This window comes from Equus quagga, chromosome 4 (genome assembly GCF_021613505.1).
Source record: "Equus quagga isolate Etosha38 chromosome 4, UCLA_HA_Equagga_1.0, whole genome shotgun sequence".
NCBI lineage: Eukaryota > Metazoa > Chordata > Mammalia > Perissodactyla > Equidae > Equus > Equus quagga.
Window position 1 is genome coordinate 36,225,241 of NC_060270.1, and position 20,984 is coordinate 36,246,224.

Consider the following 20,984-nt stretch of genomic DNA (forward strand, 5'->3'; position numbering starts at 1 on the left):
GTGGCCTTATGCATTATTTAAAAACAAACTGCCCCATATTGCCCAACCCAGACAAAATCAAAATAGGCTTAAAGGAAACAGAATGTTTTGTCTAACACTTTCATTACTTTAAAAAAAAAAATTTTTATTATGGAAAATTTCAAACATGTACATCCTAAAGGAATGGTTAAATCTTCCAAGAAGAAGAAGTGATCCTTGCACTTTATTCTGCTTCTCATTTCAAAAGCAGTAAGTGGGCTCAAACCATCATGATGAGTGTGATGGTGAACAGTTGGTAAGACTCCGAAACTCTGCTGTGTCACCTCAGTGAACAGATTACTTAGGAGCCAATAAGCAAATGAAAGTCCCATGTACGTATTTAGTTCTAACTGTTTTTATGGAAGACCTGAAGTTCTGACATGGAAGTTTTCTTTTTTCAGGTGTTGGATGGACTTTTGGCTCAATATGGGACAGTGGAGAATGTGGAACAAGGTAATACATGAGGAAATTAGCCTGTTGAATTTTGAGAGCAGTATTACTGGTTTTTTCTTATAGGCTGGGTCAAATCCCAGGAGAAATCGTAAGTTCCTATTCCTTTGAGGCAAGCTTCCTAGAGTGTATGTTTGTCTGTCTGTGTGTGAGAGGTGTCTATATCTATGTATCCGTAGCTGTATGATTTATTCTTCAAGGAATGATTTCCAGGCTGTTTTTGTTATACTCTGTAATGTGCTCAAGCTCTGGACAAATGCTGTCAAGCTGGGATAAGCTTAATTCGCTTGGAAGTAATTGGATTTACACTATTACAACTTTCCTCTTCCTGGCTAAGAAAACAGATCACTAATGTCTTGGATTGAGTGGTTCTCAAGGAGGAGGACTCCTACACCAGAATCCCCTGGAGTGCTCATGAAAATGCAGATTCCTGGCTCACCACAGACAGACCTACAAATAAGACTCTTTGCGGGGGATGGCCACAAAGGGTGAAGTGGTGCACCTATAATATGACTGACAAATAATAACGTACAACTGAAATTTCACAAGGTTGTAAACTATCAACCTCAATAAAAAATAAAATAGAAAAAAAAAGACTCTTTGGGGGAAGAGTTGATAAATCCATATATATAATTTTATTTATTTATGTATTTATTTTTTGAGGAAGATCAGCCCTGAGCTAACATCTGCCAATCCTCCTCTTTTTGCTGAGGAAGACTGGCCCTGAGCTAACATCTGTGCCCATCTTCCTCTACTTTATTATGTGGGACACCTACCACAGCATGGCTTGATGAGCGGTGCCATGTCCTCACCTGGGATCTGAAACCAGTGAACCCCGGGCTGCCAAAGCGGAATGTGCACACTTAACTGCTGTGCCATGGGGCCGGCCCCTGATAAATCCATATTTTAAACAGGCACCCCCGGGTGATTTTTACATGTACTCATTTGAGAGTCTCTGTCTTAGGAACAATGTTGTAAATACCCAGAAAATACATACTCTTCTTCCTGCCACCCTCATTTTTATCTTCTCAAACATGAAATGCTGTGATTTTAAAAAGAAAATTTAAGGTACCTGAAGCTGGTATCTTTTTTTTTTTATTTAAAGATTGGCACCTGAGCTAACAACTGTTGCCAATCTTTTTTTTCCCCCTGGTTTTTTTCCCCCCAGTACATAGTTGTATATATATCTTTTTAGTTGTGGGTTCTTCTAGTTGTGGCATGTGGGATACCCCCTCAGCATGGCCTGACGAGTGGTGCCATGTCCACGCCCAGGATCCGAACCAGTGAAACCCCGGGCCCTTGATGTGGAGCGCGCGAACCTAGCCACTTGGCCGTGGGGCCGCCCCTGAAGCTGGTATCTCATGTAGCTCTTGAAGAGTCCTGGAAAAATAGATTCCAAGTTCCTGATATGACAGGCAGTACATGTGATAAAGATTATTTTTGCATTGGCCTAGAAAGCAGAATGTGAATTCATTTACTGACTGTGAGCCCTTGTAAAAGTCACTTACCCTCACTGACTTAGTTTCCATATGTGTAAAATGGGGAGAATAATTTTACCCTTCCTATATCGCTGAATAGTTGTAGCACCCAAAGAGAACCTGTATAATTACTTGTAGACAGTGAAGTCATATATAATCTCAAGGGATTGTTAAGGTTCACTTAGGAAAAACCACAGAGAACCCATTTTCTCATATGCCAGTATCTGTTCTATCTGCCAATAAAATTAATATAGTAGTTTTAAAGCAGTAATTATTCAGATGTTCTCCACTCCATGAATATTAAAAATATTATTATTCAGTTTCATGCTGCTGACTACCCATGCCCAAAGGTGAAGGAAAAGAACCCAGAAAGAAGACATGATTTATAAGGATTCTATTTCTCAGTTCTTATTTCCCTCAACATGGAAAAGAAGATAAGCATTGGATGTAGTAGGCAAGATGGCCTTACACACATGAACCTGTAAAAGCTGCCAGCCAAGACCATGTTATAAACACAGGACAATGCCATGCAAGGATCAACTATTCCAAGTCCCTGGGGCAGTTTACAGCTCCTAGGGCACCTGTGCCCTGGAGAATGCCCAGTGTCCAGCTGCCTCATAGCTACAGGATACAAGTATTGGGCTTTTGTTTTGTTCTGTTTCATAGGTGATTCCTGATTCAGCAGGAAAACATTTTCAGTAGAGTTTTAAGTAGATTTATAGAGCTTTCCTATCCAATGAAATATATTATTTGAATGGAGATCAGTTCTTTCTAGAATCACAGAACTGTCTGATTTCCTGGAGACAGACTTCTCTGAAGAACAGAGAATATGACTAAGAAGTGAGAACAAAATCCGAGAATCCTAGTGGATAGCTTTATTCAGGAGGTTCAAACCTAGCCGTTTTCTCCCTTTCTGGGAGTCTGCAGCCTCATCTGTAGCACTAGAAAGCAGCAGATATGAAACCTCTGTAGCATTGTATGTGTCAACACTGAGAGAGGAAGGCTGGGGACTACACATTCCCTGTTAAGTACCATCATCAATTGCAAAGGCCAGGGCTGAGGTCAGCGTTTGTGACATGAAAATCTCGGTAGCCGTTCTTTCCTAAGGATTACACATCCCCTCTCTGCAAAGGCTGCAGCCACTTTGAAGTTACTGGATAAAGAGTTTTGTGTGTGTGTTTGTGTGTGTGAGGAAGATTGCCTCTGAGCTAACATCCGTTGCCAATCTTCCTCTCTTTGCTGAGGAAGATTGTCACTGAGCTAACATCTGTACCAGTCTTCCTCTGTTTTATGTGGGATGCTACCACAGTGTGGCTTGACAAGCGGTGCTAAGTCTGTGCCCGGGATCTGAACTTGTGAACCCCAGGCCGCTGAAGCAGAGTGCACAAACTTAACCACTACATCACTGGGCTGGCCCTGGATAAACAATATTTTTAACAGTGATCTTTAACCTTTTTGAGAATCTTATGGAAATTATAAACCAGAAAAATTCATATGTCCATAAATTTGAATCTTTGGTGGGGTGGGGGACGGGGGGTTAGTTTATAGAATTCCTAAAGCTCTAGTGTGAATCCAAGATTAAGAATCCCTACCCTCTAGGGTTTTATTATTACTTTAAAAAGCAGCTTTATGGTGGTTTTCTTGACGTATCCTTAACTTCTTGTTGTTGCTTTGTCTCCCAGTAGCTTAAATGTTTTAAAGGGAGGATTTGGTTTAGCCGTGTCTACTTGTTTTGGGAAAACCAGTATTTTTGGTTTAAATTTACTGACTTGGATTGAGAAAGTTTTATCTTGCCTTTTGAATTTATTTTTATCTTCCGGCTTTGGAAGAAGAGGCAAGCGATTATGAACCAAGATAAGCCAACTCACAAGAGTGATCCTTTATTAGCCACTCTTAGAGTTTACATGTTCTTTCCTCAGCCAAGTGAGTTGGAATTGTCAGCTTTATTTATTGTACACAGTTACTAGATTAACTCACATAGTCAAGGCGTTCAGTCAAAGGGAAAAATAGTAATAGTTCAACTGTATCAATGAATGAAGAATTAAAATTAAAATACTTTCTTATTATTTTATACATATATCCAATTATTTAAAAATAAATGCAAATCATAACAATTAAAACTCATACCTTGATAAGTGGTACAATAAATTGATACAATCTTCTAGGAGAGTACTCTGAAAGTATGCGTTTAAAAGCATTATGGTCTTTTATTGGATCATTTTTCTTTTATGATTTTAGCCTAAAAAAGTAATTCAGAAGAACACAAATCAAATGATGTTTGCAGCAAAGGTGATTGTTGGCAACACTGTTTAGAAGAGCAAATCCTGGGAACAACCCATTTGTCAAGAATTGAGGAATGGTTAGGCAAAAATCATGGCACATTTACTTACTGCAATTTTATGTAGGCATTAAAAGTGAAAAATACAAAGAAAATGTACTATACATTTATACATGCAAAAGTGTTGATAAAATAAGTGAACATTTGCTTTGAGTTGTATATAGAATTAATTACAAATGTGTATATACAAGTGATTACAAATTACTGTAAGTGCATATGAATAAAGACAGATTCAACTAACTCTGGAGTTAGGATGATGAGTTTTTTTGTGCATTTTTCTCTAAAGTAAATCTGTTTATATTGAGCCAGAGGGTGATAGCGGTTTTTTTCTATGACAATGTAGCTTTTGCTTCTTTCCTAGTCAACACAGACACAGAAACTGCCGTTGTCAACGTCACATATACAACAAGAGAAGAAGCAAAAACGTAAGTGGATTTGAGCTTGTTACCTTTTAAATGTGTGGGAGGCTTGTCTTTGAATTCCATTGAGTCCTGTGTTTGTAAACCTTTTACGGAAAGATGCAAGTCTTTGACTTATCAGTGGAGCTCCAGGGCATTCATACCAGGATGTCTGTTTTGTTGAGTATCAGAGACTTATCTTGAAAAATGTTGAGCCTTGGAATCAAAACTGGAGGTGGGGGCTGTGTCTTGACATGGTTAGGAACAGAGGGCACCGGCTCTGTGACACTGTGTCCTCTAGACTCTGCTTTGCCAACCCCTGGGAGCCACTTTTTTTTTTTTTTAAAGATTTTATTTTTTCCTTTTTCTCCCCAAAGCCCCCCCCCCCCGGTACATAGTTGTATATTCTTCGTTGTGGGTCCTTCTAGTTGTGGCATGTGGGACGCCGCCTCAGTGTGGTTTGATGAGCAGTGTCATGTCCGCGCCCAGGATTCGAACCAACGAAACACTGGGCCACCTGCAGCAGAGCGAGCGAACTTAACCACTCGGCCATGGGGCCAGCCCCCCCGGGAGCCACTTTTATCTGGAGCTTCCTCCGTGCACCATGAGGGAGAAGCACAAGCCTATTTCTGTCCACACTCATTGAAGAGATACTGAAATATCAGTTTTTCCTCTGTGTAATATTAAGAGAGGGATCCACCTCAGTGGCATTAGCAGCAGGGAGAACTGTCTGGAAGTGGGTAATTAAAGAGCACCTGGCTTGGGTTCTTTTTCCTTCCATTTACTTCCTAGTCCCCATTCATGACTATACTGCTTCAGTTATGCTTAATTTTGAGCTTGGCTATTAAGGAACATGGGATTGACTTTTTAAAAAAACGACAACAAAAACAAGTTCCTTTTTGTAGGAGGTCCTTGAAGTGCCTGTCAAGTCATTGTAACTAGAATTATGGTCACATAATCTGTGTGGTCACATGGTCACATGTGGTCATGCTTTATGGGTGTGGCATAACCTTGGTTAGACATACCAGCATGATAGTTTTATTTCTCTCTCTCTCTCTTTTTTTCTTTTTTTTTCTTTGAAGAACATTAGCCCTGAGCTAACTGCCACCAATCCTCCTCTTTTTGCTGAGGAAGACTGGCCCTGAGCTAACATCCATGCCATCTTCCTCTATTTTATGTGGGACACCTGCCACAGCATGGCTTGACAAGCGGTACATAGGTTTGCACTTGGGATCTGAACCAGTGAACCCCAGACCACTGAAGTGGAACACATGAACTTAACCACTGCACCACTGGGCTGGCCCTAGCTTTATTTCTTTTTCAAGGTTTCAATACACATGAAGACATTTAACCTGTTCGCATACTGCTAGTTTTCAAAACGTTAATTTTGCATTGAAAAGGGTAATAGTTCATTTGCTGTTGACATTTGCATGCATATGTAAGCAAGATATATACCAACAGGTCACCTTTATAGCTCTTGTCCAGCTGCTAGTTAGGTAGGGCCTCTGTACATGATGTTACTTCGTTGCTTTTATTAAATTCAGAAGGCACTGCTTTGTAATAAATTCGGGTTTATAATGTTTAGGTACAAGCCCTAAACAGTAACCTGAGAATACGATTATTGTTTTCAAATGCTGCCAAAAACATGTGAAAAAATTGTTGTACTTCATGTATAATTTTTAAAATGCAATAGTGGAATATCATTTATTCCCTATCAAATTGATAAATCTTTTAAAATAATACTCTGTGCTTTTGAGGATGAGGAAACAAATGCTCTCTTAACTGCTATTGGATAGTAAATGTTGAAACCTTTCCAGAAGGACACCGGGCAATACTTAATAATGTTAGAATTATACATACTCTCTGACTCAGCAATTCCATTAGGAATTTGTCTTGTGTGCAAAGTTGTAGTTGCAAATATGCCCATGGCAACTCTATATGCAATACGTAGTAAAAGACTGGGCATTATATATCTATTTAACAATAGAGAATCAGTTGCAAAACTATGGTAAATCAATAGAATGTTAAATAGCCAGTAAAAATTAAATTGCAAGATATTTAATGACTTGGAAAAATGTTTACAGTGTTAACTATTTTCTAAAGTTTAGAAAATAGTATGTATAATATTAATCCATTTTTATAGGTATATTTATATTTAAGAAAGACAAGAAACATATAGGATAGACTAGGATTTTTTTCTTATTTATCCTTAGCTATTTCTGAATTTTCAGTAATAACTATGAGTTATGATTAAAGTGAGTCATAATTTTATACCCATATTTACAAAGAGTTTTTGAAGAAGAGAATACAGCTTTGGGTGGTGAAGAAACGCAGAATGCAAAATTGCACATCAAGTCTGACCAGGCCTATACATTGTGATGACTTGTTTCATTGTTAACCACGAGCTCTGAGGGAGCAGAGGTGGCGTCTTGCTCACCACCGTATCCTCAGTGCCAAGCACGTCACTCGCTGAGGAACTGGGAACCGAGAGCCAATGGCCCCGTCCACTGACCCGGAGAGTCTTCCCCGACGTTGTTTTCTCACCAAGCTCACCAAGCTTGCTTACCCCTGCTGCATTTCAGAGCCATCGAGAAGCTAAGCGGGCATCAGTTTGAGAACTACTCCTTCAAGATTTCCTACATCCCGGATGAAGAGGTGAGCTCCCCTCCGCCCCCTCAGCGAGCCCAGCGTGGGGACCACTCTTCCCGGGAGCAAGGCCATGCCCCTGGGGGCTCTTCTCAGGCCAGACAGATTGATTTCCCGCTGCGGATCCTGGTCCCCACCCAGTTTGTTGGTGCCATCATCGGAAAGGAGGGCTTGACCATAAAGAACATCACTAAGCAGACCCAGTCCCGGTACGTGCCTCCGGGGCTTCCTTTGCTTCCTTCTGAGGGGTCCCCTGAGTGCTGGTGGGTCCCAGCCATCCTCAGGTTGCTATTGCTTGCATCAGCAGTGGGGGGCTGTGCTGTATGGGATGGTGGCTTCTTTAAACAGAACTAACAGACTAACATAAAGCCGGGGCTTTAATGAGCTTTCGTGCCAATGGCCTATAGGTCATACCCTGAAACACTACAGGTTCACAAAGAAGGTACTAATAACTTTACAGCCAAGAACTGTTCTCATAAGCTGACTGATGCTTATGAATGCATTTGTTTATAAAACAGCAGAGGTATGTGGCTGAACTTTGTGGGATCCTAGAACCCACATATCTTAGCTCTTACCTCCCCTCCTTAGTCAGAGCCCTGGGTGGTAGTCATTCTTTGAGACCTCCTAGATGGTGTCACTTTGCTGCGTAAAGGAGGTGGGTGAGTCACTGCTATATTGAGCAAGAAATAAAGTACATTAGCCCATGTTTAGTTTTCTGTCTAAGGAGACTGGATTGGTAGTAGGAGTTATAGTGGATAAAGTGACTTGTGGGGTTGTCATTATTGTGTGTTCATCAGACCATAGCATGATGTAATGAAGAAAGCACAGGACTTGAAAACAAAGACCCATGTTCAAGTTTTACCACTTAATGGGTATATGATCTCGGAAAAAATTTTAACCTCTCTGAGCATCAGTTGCTCCTTCTATAAGCCAGGATTATTATGAGAATTAGGACAGGGAGATTGGATGAAATAATTACTATGAAAGCACTTAAGTTGCAGAGCACCAAATTACTGACAAATATTAGTTATTTACATGCCTAGAGCGTTTTATTCAGATCATTGATTGTCTTGTAGCCTAAAAGAGAAAACGCTATTTTCTTCGAAGTGTCTGAGTTACTCCCAAATGATAGACACTTATATGAGTCCCAGAGTTCATAATTATAAGAGTGAAATGATGAGATAGAAGAGAGGGGAAGTACTCTCTAATGTTCCTTTTATTTTAAAAATCAGCCCTTTTTTCTTTCCCCTCCAAGTTTGCTTCATGGTGAAAGTGATGTTTATTTATGTGTCTTCTTGTTCCAAAAATTGTTTAAAGTGGCTTTAAGAATGCAACAAGTTTAAATAGAAGCGAGGTTAGTTCTCAAAGTGTGTGCCCATTCTTTTAGAAGTGGGCCAAAGACTTGGACCTGGGCTGTCTAACTGCCAAGGTAAAAGGGGATATAATCAATTTATGTGATTGTGAAAGTTAACAAAAACAAGGAGAGCCACAACTACCCAAAGAAGTCTGACAAAGTCATCAGGCTTTTGAGACACTAGTTTTAAGAGCCTGGAAGAAGGCAGGCTGCCAGTGGCAAGGAAACCAAAAACTTCGGCAGAGAGAGGGCATGGCTCCCATTTCTGTCCACGCTCGAATATATAAAGTTGGCTTGAATTCGGTGTTTGGATTTGGATTAACACGTGGCTTTTAAAAGCTGCAATCAGTTCAGAGCCCGGCGCTGTGCCAGTGTGCAGTATTACCCCTCTCTCTTTACTCTTACTTCGACGATCGTTTGAAAGACTACACAAAATCCTTCATTTACCAAACCGGCTCCCTCACCAAGTGGGCTTGGTGCCTTCGTCCCACAGCACTCCTGTAAAAAATAATCCCTTCTAAATGGAGCTGCAAAGAATTCAAGTTTGGCACAAGACCCCCTGCACTGCTTGCCGCCTTCTTGGAGAATGGCATTGGTTGCATATGTGCTAATGACACTTCCTTGTCTGTCTGCGTCCTTGCTGTACGTTGGCTGGTGTGACGCTTTCTTGGGACTAGGATCCTGTCCCAGATGATGTCGTGCTATGGCTCCTGATTCTTTCCCTACAGGGTAGACATCCATAGAAAGGAGAACTCTGGGGCTGCAGAGAAGCCTGTCACCATCCATGCCACCCCAGAGGGGACCTCTGAAGCATGCCGCATGATTCTTGAAATCATGCAGAAAGAGGCTGATGAGACCAAACTGTAAGTTTGCATGCAACGCCCAGATCACGCAACAGAGAATAAGAGTAGGTTCTCATTCATTTAACCTAAGAAATGTTTATGAAGCTGTAAATCTGTTACTTAGTAAAGGGAGCAGGGAACGGATTATTTGTTTTGTTTTGTTTTGCTGAGGAAGAGTTGCCCTGAGCTAACATCTGTGCCAGTCTTCCTCTATTTTGTATGTGGGTCGCTGGGAACAAAGCCGTGCAGGCTGAACTTAACCACTAGGCCATGGGGCCAGCCCCCAGGAAGGCATTATTTTTAAGAAATTTGTTCCTAAGGAGAATACAGTGAGAAATAGATATTTTACATTTATAATATGGCTGTTTTTCCCCTCATGTGTTTCTCTTGGTGATCTGAATGCTTCCATCACTCATTGGTAATAATTATTGGTGGGAACACATAGGCCCATGCTGACCAATGTCATGCAATGATGGAAATGTTCTGTATCTGCACTGTTCAACACGATAGCCACTAGCCACGTGTTGCTATTGAGTGCTTGATATGTGACTAGTGCAATAGAGGAAGTGAATATTTTATTTTATTTTGATTCAACTTTAGATAGTCACATGTATGACTAATGGCTATCGTATTGAATGGTGCAGGTATAGGATGTACGTTGTCATCAAAACCATGATTAACTGTTCTGGAGAAGGTGTTTGCCACCATCCTCCTAAATTATTTGCTCTCCTTTAAAATTGGATTACGTTTCCTTAAGTAGTGGAAACTGCTATCCAAGTGGCTGCTTTACCCTTCCTTTTTTCTTCTCTCTCCCACTCTCTCTTTCTGTTACAAAATACTTCTTAGGATTCCACAGCTTGATGAGAGCTGCACCAGTTTGAATGGCAAACACAGTTCTTACTAAACCAGTTGACTTTGTATTATAAATGAATTTATGGTACTAGAATAGACAATCTAATAAAAAAGGCTTTATGTCAGTTTGGCAAAATCTGCTTAAGGGCAGTAGTGGCAGTTTTATAGAGAAGCAGTGAGGGATGAATTGAATATAAAGTTAATTTAGCAAATAATATCAAATAAGAGTGTTCCAAAACCAAGAAGGTGAAAGTAGTCCTTAAAAGAAAAACATTGCACATCTCTTCTCAAGTTTCCTAAGGAGCTCTAACCTTTATTTACTCTACTTGGGGCTTTTGAAACCCCCGAATGCCATGGCTTAATTGGAAGAAGCCCCTCCCTCATCTAAGTTATTGAGAACTTTATAAATAACACCCTCCTTGGTCCTTTGACCCAAGTGCAAGCAACTTAAAATATTCAAATAATTTTAAAAAATCCTAATTTATAGATGGGGTTTTTAAGTTTTCGTGTAGAGCCAAGATAGAGTTTGAATATCTTTGAAATAAAATCTTCCTAAGTGTTGCCACAGTGTGCTAAATACTTTGCTGGGGGCTGAGGCTACTGTCATGAACAAGACCCAGTTCCTGCTTTCATGGAGCTTACAATCCAGTGGGAGAGACATTCGCTAAACAAATAATTACACCAGTAAGTTACTAAGTGCGGCTGTGAGAAGTGCTACACTGTAACTGGAGACCCTTGTCAAGGTTTTAGGACAGGAGGAGATTAGGGCGTTTCAGAGAAGACCTCCCTGTGTAAGTGACATTTAAGCTGAGCCCTGAGGTGGGTGAGTAGTAGGTGGAGGATGTAGGAGAAGAGGGATCCTAAACTTCCTTTTTATTCATTTGCCAAATATTTATTGAGTACCTACTATGTGCCAGTGAACAAGGCCAACAAAAAACCCTCACCTCTGAAAGTTACACTCTAGTGGAACTGCTTCAAGCATTCATTTATCTTGAGCATCTGTTAGATGCTTTTGGTCTCAAGTAACAGAAAACATATAACAAGTGGCTTAAGCACTAAGAAACAGTTATTATGTTACATAACAAGAAGTCCTAAGGTAGCATGACTCCAAGGTCAGTTGAATCAGGGACTCAAAGACCCACGACTTTTCTTTCTGCTTTACCTTCTTCAGGGGGTCTGATAATCCCCTGGTGATGACAAGATGGCTGTGGTGATTTCAGACCTTGTGTCTCCACAGAAAAATAATCAAAAGTTGAAAGAGAGGGCATCCTTTCTTGTTCTTTTTTTCAACTTTTTATTGTGGTAAAAAAAACACGTAACATAATTACCATCTTAACCATTTTTAAGTGTACAGTTCAGGAGTGTTAAGTACATTCATATTGTTGTGAAACAAATATCCAGAATTTTCTGTTTTGCAAAACTGAAACTCTATGCCCATTAAACAGCAACTCCCCTTTTCTCTCTCCCTCCAGCCCCTGGTAGCTCCCATTCTACTTTCTGTTTCTGTGAATTTTACTACTTTAGAAAAACTCAGATAAGTGGAATCATACAGTACTTGTCTTTTTGTGACTGGCTGCTTTTACTTAGCATAATGTCCTCAAGATTCATCCATGATATAGCATGTGACAGGATTTTCTTCCTTTTTAGTCCTGAATAATATTCCATTGTAGTATATATCACATTTTGTTTATTTATTCATCCATTCATGGACATTTGGGTTGCTTTTACCTCTTGGCTATTGTGAACAGTGCTGTTATGAACATGGGTGTGCAAATATCTATTGGAGACCCTGCTTTCAATTCTTTTGGATACATACCCAGAATTGGGATTGCTGGATCACATGGCAGTTCTACTTTCAATTTTTTTGATGACCCTCCAAGTAGTTTTCCATAGCAATTACACCATTTTATAATCCTGCAAACAGTGTACAAGAGTGCCAGTTTCTCTACATCCTCACCAACACTTGTTATTTTCTGTTATTTTGTTATTAATAGTCAAACTAATGGATATGAGGTAATATTTTGTATTCACAATATCTCATTGTGGTTTTTATTTGCATTTCCCTGATGATTAGTGATGTTGAGCATCTTTTCATATAATTGCTGGCATTTTTTATGTCATCTTGGGAGAAATGTCTGTTCCAGTCCTTGGCACATTTTTAAAACAGTTATTTGATTTTTTGTTGTTGAGTTGTAGGAGTTCTTTATATATTTTGCATATTAATCCTTTATCAGATATATGACTTGCAAATATTTTCCTTCCATTCCATAGGTTGTCTTTTCACTCTGTTGATTGTATCCTTTGATGCATAAAAGTTTTTAAGTTAGGTGGACTCCCATTTGTCTATTTTTGCTTTTGCCGTTGTGTTTTGGTGTCATATCCAAGAAACTGTTGCCAAGTCCATTGTCACGAAGCTTTTCCCCTGTGTCGTCTTCTAGGAATATTAGAGTTCTAGGTTTTACATTTAGGTCTTTAATCTATTTTGAGTTAATTTTTGTATATGGAGTAAGATAAGGGTCCAACTTCATTCTTTTGCATGTGGATATCCAATTTTCCCACCACCATTTGTTGAAAAGACTGTCCTTTCCCCATTGTGTAGCCTTGGCACCCTTGTCAAAGATCATTTTACCATATTTGTATGGGTTTATTTCTGGGCTCTCTATTCTATTCCATTGGTTTATTTGTCTGTCTTGATGCCAGTACCACACTGTTTTGATTACTGTAGGTTTGTAATGTGTTTTCAAATCAGGAGATGTGAGTCCTCGAACTTTGCTCTTTTTTGAAATTGTTTTGACTCTCAAAGTTCCTTTGAGATTCCATATAAATTTTAGAAAAAAATTTTCGATTTCCAAAAAAATTTTAGAAAAAATTTAGAAAATCTTTTTCTAAAAAATAGAAAAAAATGCCATTGGGATTTTCATAGGATTGCATTGAATCCATAGATAGTTTGGGTAGTATGGATGTCTAAACAACATTAAATCTTCCAATCCATGTGTCCAGGATGTCTTTCCATTGATTTTTGTCTTTTTAAATTTCTTTCAGCAATGTTTTGTAGTTTTCAGTGTATAAGTCTTTTACTTCCTTGGTTAGGTTTATTCCTAAGTATTTTATTCCTTGTGATGCTATTGTAAATGGAATTGTTTTCTCACTTGCCTTTTCAGATTGTTCGTTGTTAGTGTATAGAAACACAGCTGATTTTTGTGTGTTCATTTTTGTATCCTACGACATTGCTGAATTAGTTTATTAGTTCTAATGAGTTTTTTGTGGAATCTTTAGGGTTTTCTACATATAAGATCATGTCATCTGTGAACAGAGATGATTTTACTTCTTCCTTTCCAATTTAGATGCTTTTTATTTCTTTTCCTTAGCTAATTGGTCTGGCTAGGACTTAACAATACTATGTACAAGTGGTGAGAGTGGGCATCCTTGTCTTGTTCCTGATCTTAGAGGAAAAGCTTTCCGTCTTTCACCGTTGAATATGTCATTCACTATGGCCTTTGTCATGTTGACATAATTTCCTTCTATTCCTAGATTGCTCAATATTTTTTATCATGAAGGGTTTTAAATTTTGTCAAATGCTTTCTCTGTGTCAATTGAGGTGATCATTTGGTATTTGTCCTTCATTCTGTTAATGTGGCATATTACACTGATTGATTTTCATGTTGAATCATCCCTGCATTCCAGGAATACAACCCACTTGATCATAGTGTATAATCCTTTTTATGTACTTTATAATTCTGTTTGCTAGTATTTTGTTGAGGATTTTTGCATCAATATTCAACAGGGATATTGGCCTGTAGTTTTCTTTTCTTGAAGTGTCTTTGTTTGGCTTTGGTGTTAGAGTAAAGCCGGCCTAATAGAAATGAGCTTGGAAGTGTTCACCCCTCTTCAGTTTTTGGGAAGAATTGGAGAAGGATTGGTGTTAATTCTTCTTTAACTGTTTGATATAATTCTCCAGGGAAGCTATCTGGTCCTGGGCTTTTCTTTGTTGGGAGGTTTTTGATGACTTCTTCAATCTCCTTACTTATTATTGATCTGTTCAGATTTCCTATTCATAATTCAGTCTTGGTAGGTTGTCTTTCTAGAAATTTATCCATTTCTTCTAGATTATCCAATTTGTTGCTGTTCAGTTTCATAGTATGCTCTTATAATCATTTTTATTTCTGTGGCATCAGTGGTGATGTCCCCTCTTTCATTTCTAATAGCAGGTATTTGAGTGTTCTCTGTTTTTTCCTTAGTTAATCTAGCTTAAGAATTGTCAATTTTGTTGATCTTTTAAAAAAAACTAACTTCCACTTTCATTGATGCCTTTCTTTTGTTTTTTTGTTTTCTATTTTGCTTATCTCTGCTCTTATCTTTATTATTTCCTTCCTTATGCTAGCTTTGGGTTTGGTTTATTCTTTTTCTAATTTCTTGAGGTGTAAAGTTGTTGATTTGAAGTCTTTCATCCTGTTTTTTTAAATCCATTCAGCCAATCAGTGTCTTTTAATTGGGGAGTTAAATTGCTTAACATTTAAAGTAATCACTAATAGAGAAGGACTTACTATTGCCATTTTGTTGTTTTCTGTAGGTCTTGTAGTTTTATTGTTTCTACTTTTCTCTCTTACTGCCTTCCTTTAGTGTTGTTGTTGTTGTTGTTTTTGGTTTTATTAGTGATATGCCTTGATTCCCTTCTCATTTCCTTTTGGGTATATTCTGTAGATATTTTCTTTGTGGTTACCATTGCAATTACATAAAACATGTTAAAGTTATAGCATTCTATTTTAAACTAATAGCAGCTTAACTTCAGTTGCATTCAAAAACTCTACTCCTTTACAACTCCACTCCCCCTTATGCTGATGTCACAAGTTACTCTTTATATATGGTATATCTATTAACACAGATTTGTCTTTTTTAATGTTTTTGTCATTTAAATTTTATCCATCAGATTGCTATAGTGCAGGTTACTGTATTTGTATTTCTTTTTATTAGAGAACCTTATATTTTCATAAAGCTTTGTATGTCTGTCTACTGTCCATTCATTTCAACTTAAAAGACTCCTTTTAGCATTTCTTATAGAGCAGGTATAATAGTAATGAACTCCCTCAGCTTTTGTTTATCTGGAAAAGTCTTAATTTCTCCTTCGTTTTTGAAGGACAGTTTTGCCAGGAACAGTATTCTTGGATTACAGCTTTTTCTTTTAGCACTTTGAATATATCATTCCACTCCCTTCTGGCCTGCAAAATTTCTGCTGAGAAATCTGCCTATAATCCTGTGGAAACTCCCTTATAGGTTACTAATCACTTTTCTCTTGCTGCTTTCAAGATTCTCTCTTTGTCTTTGACTTTAGACACTTGGATTATAATGTGTCTCAGTGTGATTCTCTTTGGATTTATCCCAGTTGGAGATCTTTGAGCTTCTTGAATCTATATGTCTGTTTCTTCCTCAAATTTGGAAAGTTTTCCTCCACTATTTCTTTGAATAAGCCCCCTGCCCTTTCTCTCTCTCCTCCTTCTGGAATTCCCATGGTGTGTATATTGGGCCAGTTGATAGTGTCTTATAAGTCTCTCTTAGCCTTTCTTTTCTTTTTTTTTTTTTTTCCCTCCTCTGAGTTGATGATGTCCAATGACCAATCTTCAAATTTGCTGATTCTTTCTCCTGCCTCATCATGTCTGCTGTGGAACCCTTTAATGAACTTTTCCATCCAGTTTTTGTATTTTTTCAGCTCCGTTATTTCTGTTAGGTTTTTTTTTTTTTATAGTTTCTCTCTCTTTGTTGATATTTTCATTTTATTCCTGCATCATTTTTCTGATTTCACCTAGTTGTCTGTGTTCTCTTTTAGGTCATTGAGTATCCTTATGATAGTTATTTTGAATTCTTTGTCAGGTAGCTCATAGATCTGAGTTGCTTTAAGGTCACTTTCTGGAGTTTTATTTTGATTCTTTGATTTGGCCATGTTTCCTTGTTTCTTTGTATGCCTTGTAATATTTTCTTGGGAGTTGGACCTTTGGAAAAACAACCGCCTCTCACAGTCTTTGCCTACTTGGCTTTGTTCGGGTGAATACCTTCACCTCTCAAACTTCTGACCTCTTTCTCGCCTGGCTTCTGATTCTGGAACTGCAGCTCTGCCATACTGTTCAACTCTGTTTTCCGTGGCTTCCAGATTCTGGCACCAGTCCTGTCAGCCCTCCGAGTCAGGCGAGACAGAAACGAATCTCTCAGGCAGCTCCCAGACAAGCCAGAATGTTGAATTCATGGTTCAATCTTTTGTTTCCATCCCAAGGGAGAAGCCCTGGTGTGGGAGATTTCCTCCCGCTTGCTCCTTGTTATGCTAGATAGCGGAAGGAGCACAAACGTGCCTGCCAAATGCCACAAACATTCTGATCCCTTTTGCTGGAATCCCTTGGGTTCTCTAATGGCTTGGGGGTGTTGTAGCTTCTTGGTCAATCTCTAGAGTTTTCACAGAGGTGTTCTGGCCTGTCCATTGTTGTTAACTTGATATCTTTTTGGGGTTGGAGGATCTGTAGCTTCCTAGTCTGCCATCTGGGTAATATCGTTTTCCCTTGTGCCTTTTTTAAGAGCAAGGAAAACCTTCCTAAAGTCACCCAACAGACTTCTCCTCATACCTCGTTGGCCAGGTCTGCCTCATGGACCCACTTCCAGCCAGTCACAACAAGAGAGTAAAATAACCATGATTTGGCTTATGTTAATCAGAATTCATGCTCTGAGATAGGTGAGGGATTGAGCCTCTCCGAAAGCCCATGGCTATTGGTACCCGAAAAAAGTCTTCCATCTGTGAGAAAAAAGCAGGGTAATAGCTTTTGGGAGGCAACCACTGTGCCCACCTTAAGTGTTAAATTGTTCTTTGTCTCTTTTAGAGCTGAAGAGATTCCTCTGAAAATCTTGGCCCACAATGGCTTGGTTGGAAGACTGATTGGAAAAGAAGGCAGAAATTTGAAGAAAATTGAACATGAGACAGGGACCAAGATAACAATCTCATCGTAAGCTACCCATAAGATTAATTGTGCCCAATAATAGAGAATTTAAGCATTTTAATATGCCCAACTCATTCATCTGCTTTTCCATAAAATGGGAATATATAAGTGATGTAATTATCTCCCAGACCATCAAAACAAGTACATAAATAGTTACCAGTCAAACCTTTTCTACTGTGGATAAGATCTAAGTCACTACTGTGATTTGAGATAAGAAGGCAGGTATTCCGTACCACAGTGTGCAGTGAGGGAATCTCACCTCCTCCACCAAGACTTATTTGCGATCTTTCTGAGATTTTATTTTTCCTTTTGAAAAAAGGAAATTTCTCTTTTTTCCCCGGTGGCCAGCTTGCAGGATTTGAGCATATACAACCCTGAAAGAACCATCACTGTGAAGGGCACAGTTGAGGCCTGTGCAAATGCTGAGATAGAGATTATGAAGAAGCTGCGTGAGGCCTTTGAAAATGATATGCTGGCTGTTAATGTAAGTGCCTGATGCTTTCTTCTCTGCTGGTTTTCACGTGTGTTTTCAGGCAGGACCCAAGCTTCTTTAAGAGTAATTGTCATTCAGCTAATAAAGAAGCACCTTAGAATAGGTATGCAGAATTATTCCTGTGTTTTTGAGGCAAGGGCATTAAAACAATCAGGAAACCAACCAGGTAAATTATGATAAATGCACTGGACAAAATAGGATGAAGCCATAACTCATAATAAAATCATAACTTTGAAGAATGAGGAATTGCTTATGATGTAATGTTAATTAAGAAAAGAATATGTAAAAGTGTATATAACTAGGATAACAATTATGTAAAATAGCATGGATCAAAATGACTGGAAGACTTCATACAAAAAATAAAAATAGCTACTTTGTTAGGAAAGTGGGATTTTATTTTCCTCCTTTCCAAACTTTATATAATATTGTCCTATTACTTTTTAAATTTTAAAAATACATACTTTAAAATTAACTTCTGATTTTCATCTCTTGCTTATTGATCTGCTCTTTTAGATTGCACAATGAATGTTGTCAACCACCTAAGTTCTCACTAATACTTCCAGCAAACTGGTTTGGGTTTGTCCTTCCTGTTACTGCTACCTAGTTCCCATTTTATAATGGGGAGACACCAGTCTGGCAATGAGAAATCTTAAAAATATTTGTCCATCAGCAAAACCCAAGCTCAGCTCAGCTCAGAATAAATTTTTTCATTTTTTATTATGATTTTCTAACATATACAAAAGAGGAAAGGATAATATGATAAACCCTCATAGATATATAGTTATCAACTTCCGTCATTATCAACTCATGACCTGTTTTGTTTCATCTGAACCTTCATCCACTTCCCCACCTGCCTTGGATGACTTTGAAGCGAATCCTAGACCTGGTAACATTTCATAGAGGGACAAGTGTTGACAAAGAGCTATGTAGGTTAAACCCAGTTCCCTCATGTAGCCTGTTCCACAGGACCCTCTTACTCACATCAGTGTCCTCTCCCCTACCTTCCCCTGGCCCCCAGCTCAGCAGCCCACATCACATCGTAATTGTGGGACATGATGAGAAGATTGCAGTGTGACCTTCTCCCCCCATTTGTGTGTATTTGGCTGTGGAAGTATCATCCAGTGATCTCGTTTTCTTCTTTTGGGCTCTTGATGTCTTATATGAACATCTCTTTCTGTGAACACCTGAAAAATCTACAAAAGGGTCTGGGTGCTCCACATACCTTCACCTGAACATACATATACTTAGATTCATTCATGTCTGTACCGAAGTCATGCATTGACAGATGAGTAACAAAATCACTAGATCTTATATATCAAATGGGGTAAAGGTTAAGGATTCCACCTCTGGTATTCCAAACATTCTAAAAGAAGACAAGTTACTCGGTGACCCTGGCCACAGATAGAATAGAAAATGTTAGAGAACTGCTTAGTGTTCAGGGGACCAAGGTGGGGGCAGGTCAGACACAGGCCTGGGTGGGTTGCTCCATCCTTCTGCCTCCGAAGGACTGTGTGGTTAAAACTCACCCCCAGCCTATGTAAGCATCCCGTGTTTAAATGTGAAATAAGCAAGCAAGGTAATCATGAAGATGGCAACTAAATGGTGAAAAAGCCAAAGTTGTGAACAATCCTGAATCCGGGTAATGGAGTTTACATATGTGGTATCCTGGTGAAGGGTCTGATCTTTCCCTGGATAGAGTTGGAAAAAAACTGTTAATCCAGTTTGTTTTAAACATAGTCATTCAACAAATATTTATTGAATACTTACTATGTACCAGGCGCTGAGCACACAATACTAAGTAAGATAGCTTCTATCCACAAGGAAATTATGCTTTTAAAGGGGAAGCGGTAACAACACAGCTGATTCACATACCGTGTGATGAGTGCTATTTTAAGGAAACATAGGAGTGTTGAGATCACACAAAAAAGGCACTTGAGTTGAGACCTTTGGGGTGAGAGAAGGCTTCTTGGATGATGGGACACCTGAGCTCATGTGAAATCCACAGGATGAGTAGGACTTAACCAGGTGAGCAGGGGGAGAAGCACATTCCTTGCAAGGTGGACAACATGTGCAGGGGTCCAGAGGTGAGAGAGGAGCAGGATTGGGCTGGATGGGGATGAGAGGTTAGCAGGAGAGAGGCTGGTGAGGTCACCTAAGTCCCCAGGAAGAGCCTCGTTTGCTGTGTTACGACGTGTAGACACTCTCGAGGGTGGCCAGAGAAGCTTTGAAGGAAGACTGTGGTCAGGTTGAGGTTTGGAGAGCCCACCCCGGCAGCACAGTGGGGAAGAGGTCCACCGGGCCAGGGGGGAGCTGATTAGGAGACTCTGGTCCCAACCAGAAAGAGGTAGAGGTTGACCCAGGCAAGCTGGGCCTCTCTGGTCTCCTCCCCTCATCTTTTTCTCCATTTCTATTCCCAGCAACAAGCCAATCTGATCCCGGGGTTGAACCTCAGCGCACTTGGCATCTTTTCAACAGGACTGTCCATGCTGCCTCCACCAGCAGGGCCCCGAGGAGTTCCCCCCGCTCCCCCCTACCACCCTTTCGCTGTAAGTAGCTCAGCATTCAGAGGTTTGCTCGTGCGCTGGGCACCCCCAGGCTGCAGCATTACTCTGCTGTGTTGATCAGAGCTAAAGCTTTACTTTGGAGGCCATGCTCGTGATTAAATTGATTATAGAATGAATCCAGCATTTCTTAGGACTTCTTCCTAATGGACAGATTAATATTATTAAACCATCCTCTAAATGTGTGCTCTTAAACGTAGTATATATCATATCTAAGAAAGAAAGAAACTACTAGAACATTCATTAACTAGAAGCCTATTTATTGGAAAAAACCATTAGCTCAAATAAGAACCTTCCTGAGTGTTGTTCATTTATTAAAATATTAAGGTATCTGGATGACTCTGGGAGTTAGATGTCTGTATAATTCCCACCTCTGTCTACAAGTCACTTGCATTATATTTTATAAGTAGGCAGTTTTTAAAAGAAAATAATACAGGGTTTGTTTCTCAACACTTAGCACAATGCCTGGCATTTAGTAGGTTCTCAATAAGTATTTATTGTTTGAGTCACAATTAATAACAAAAGAAGAAATGCGATTTTCAGGAGTTTTCTACTTGTTGCTCCTATTCACAAGCATTAT

General features: G+C 39.3%; 1 protein-coding gene across 2 annotated transcripts in view; it reads left to right on the forward strand.

The window, feature by feature from the left end:
• IGF2BP2 (insulin like growth factor 2 mRNA binding protein 2) overlaps positions 1-20,984 on the forward strand; it is a 145,904-nt gene that overhangs the window by 102,460 nt on the left and 22,460 nt on the right. The window contains exons 4-10 of one of the 2 annotated variants that reach the window (XM_046657734.1): positions 420-471; positions 4,646-4,709; positions 7,265-7,537; positions 9,411-9,545; positions 17,234-17,356; positions 17,699-17,834; positions 20,261-20,389. In XM_046657734.1, coding sequence (XP_046513690.1) covers positions 420-471; positions 4,646-4,709; positions 7,265-7,537; positions 9,411-9,545; positions 17,234-17,356; positions 17,699-17,834; positions 20,261-20,389 — 912 coding nt within the window. The remainder of the gene's footprint in view (positions 1-419; positions 472-4,645; positions 4,710-7,264; positions 7,538-9,410; positions 9,546-17,233; positions 17,357-17,698; positions 17,835-20,260; positions 20,390-20,984) is intronic. The other variant, XM_046657735.1, reaches the window with a different exon arrangement.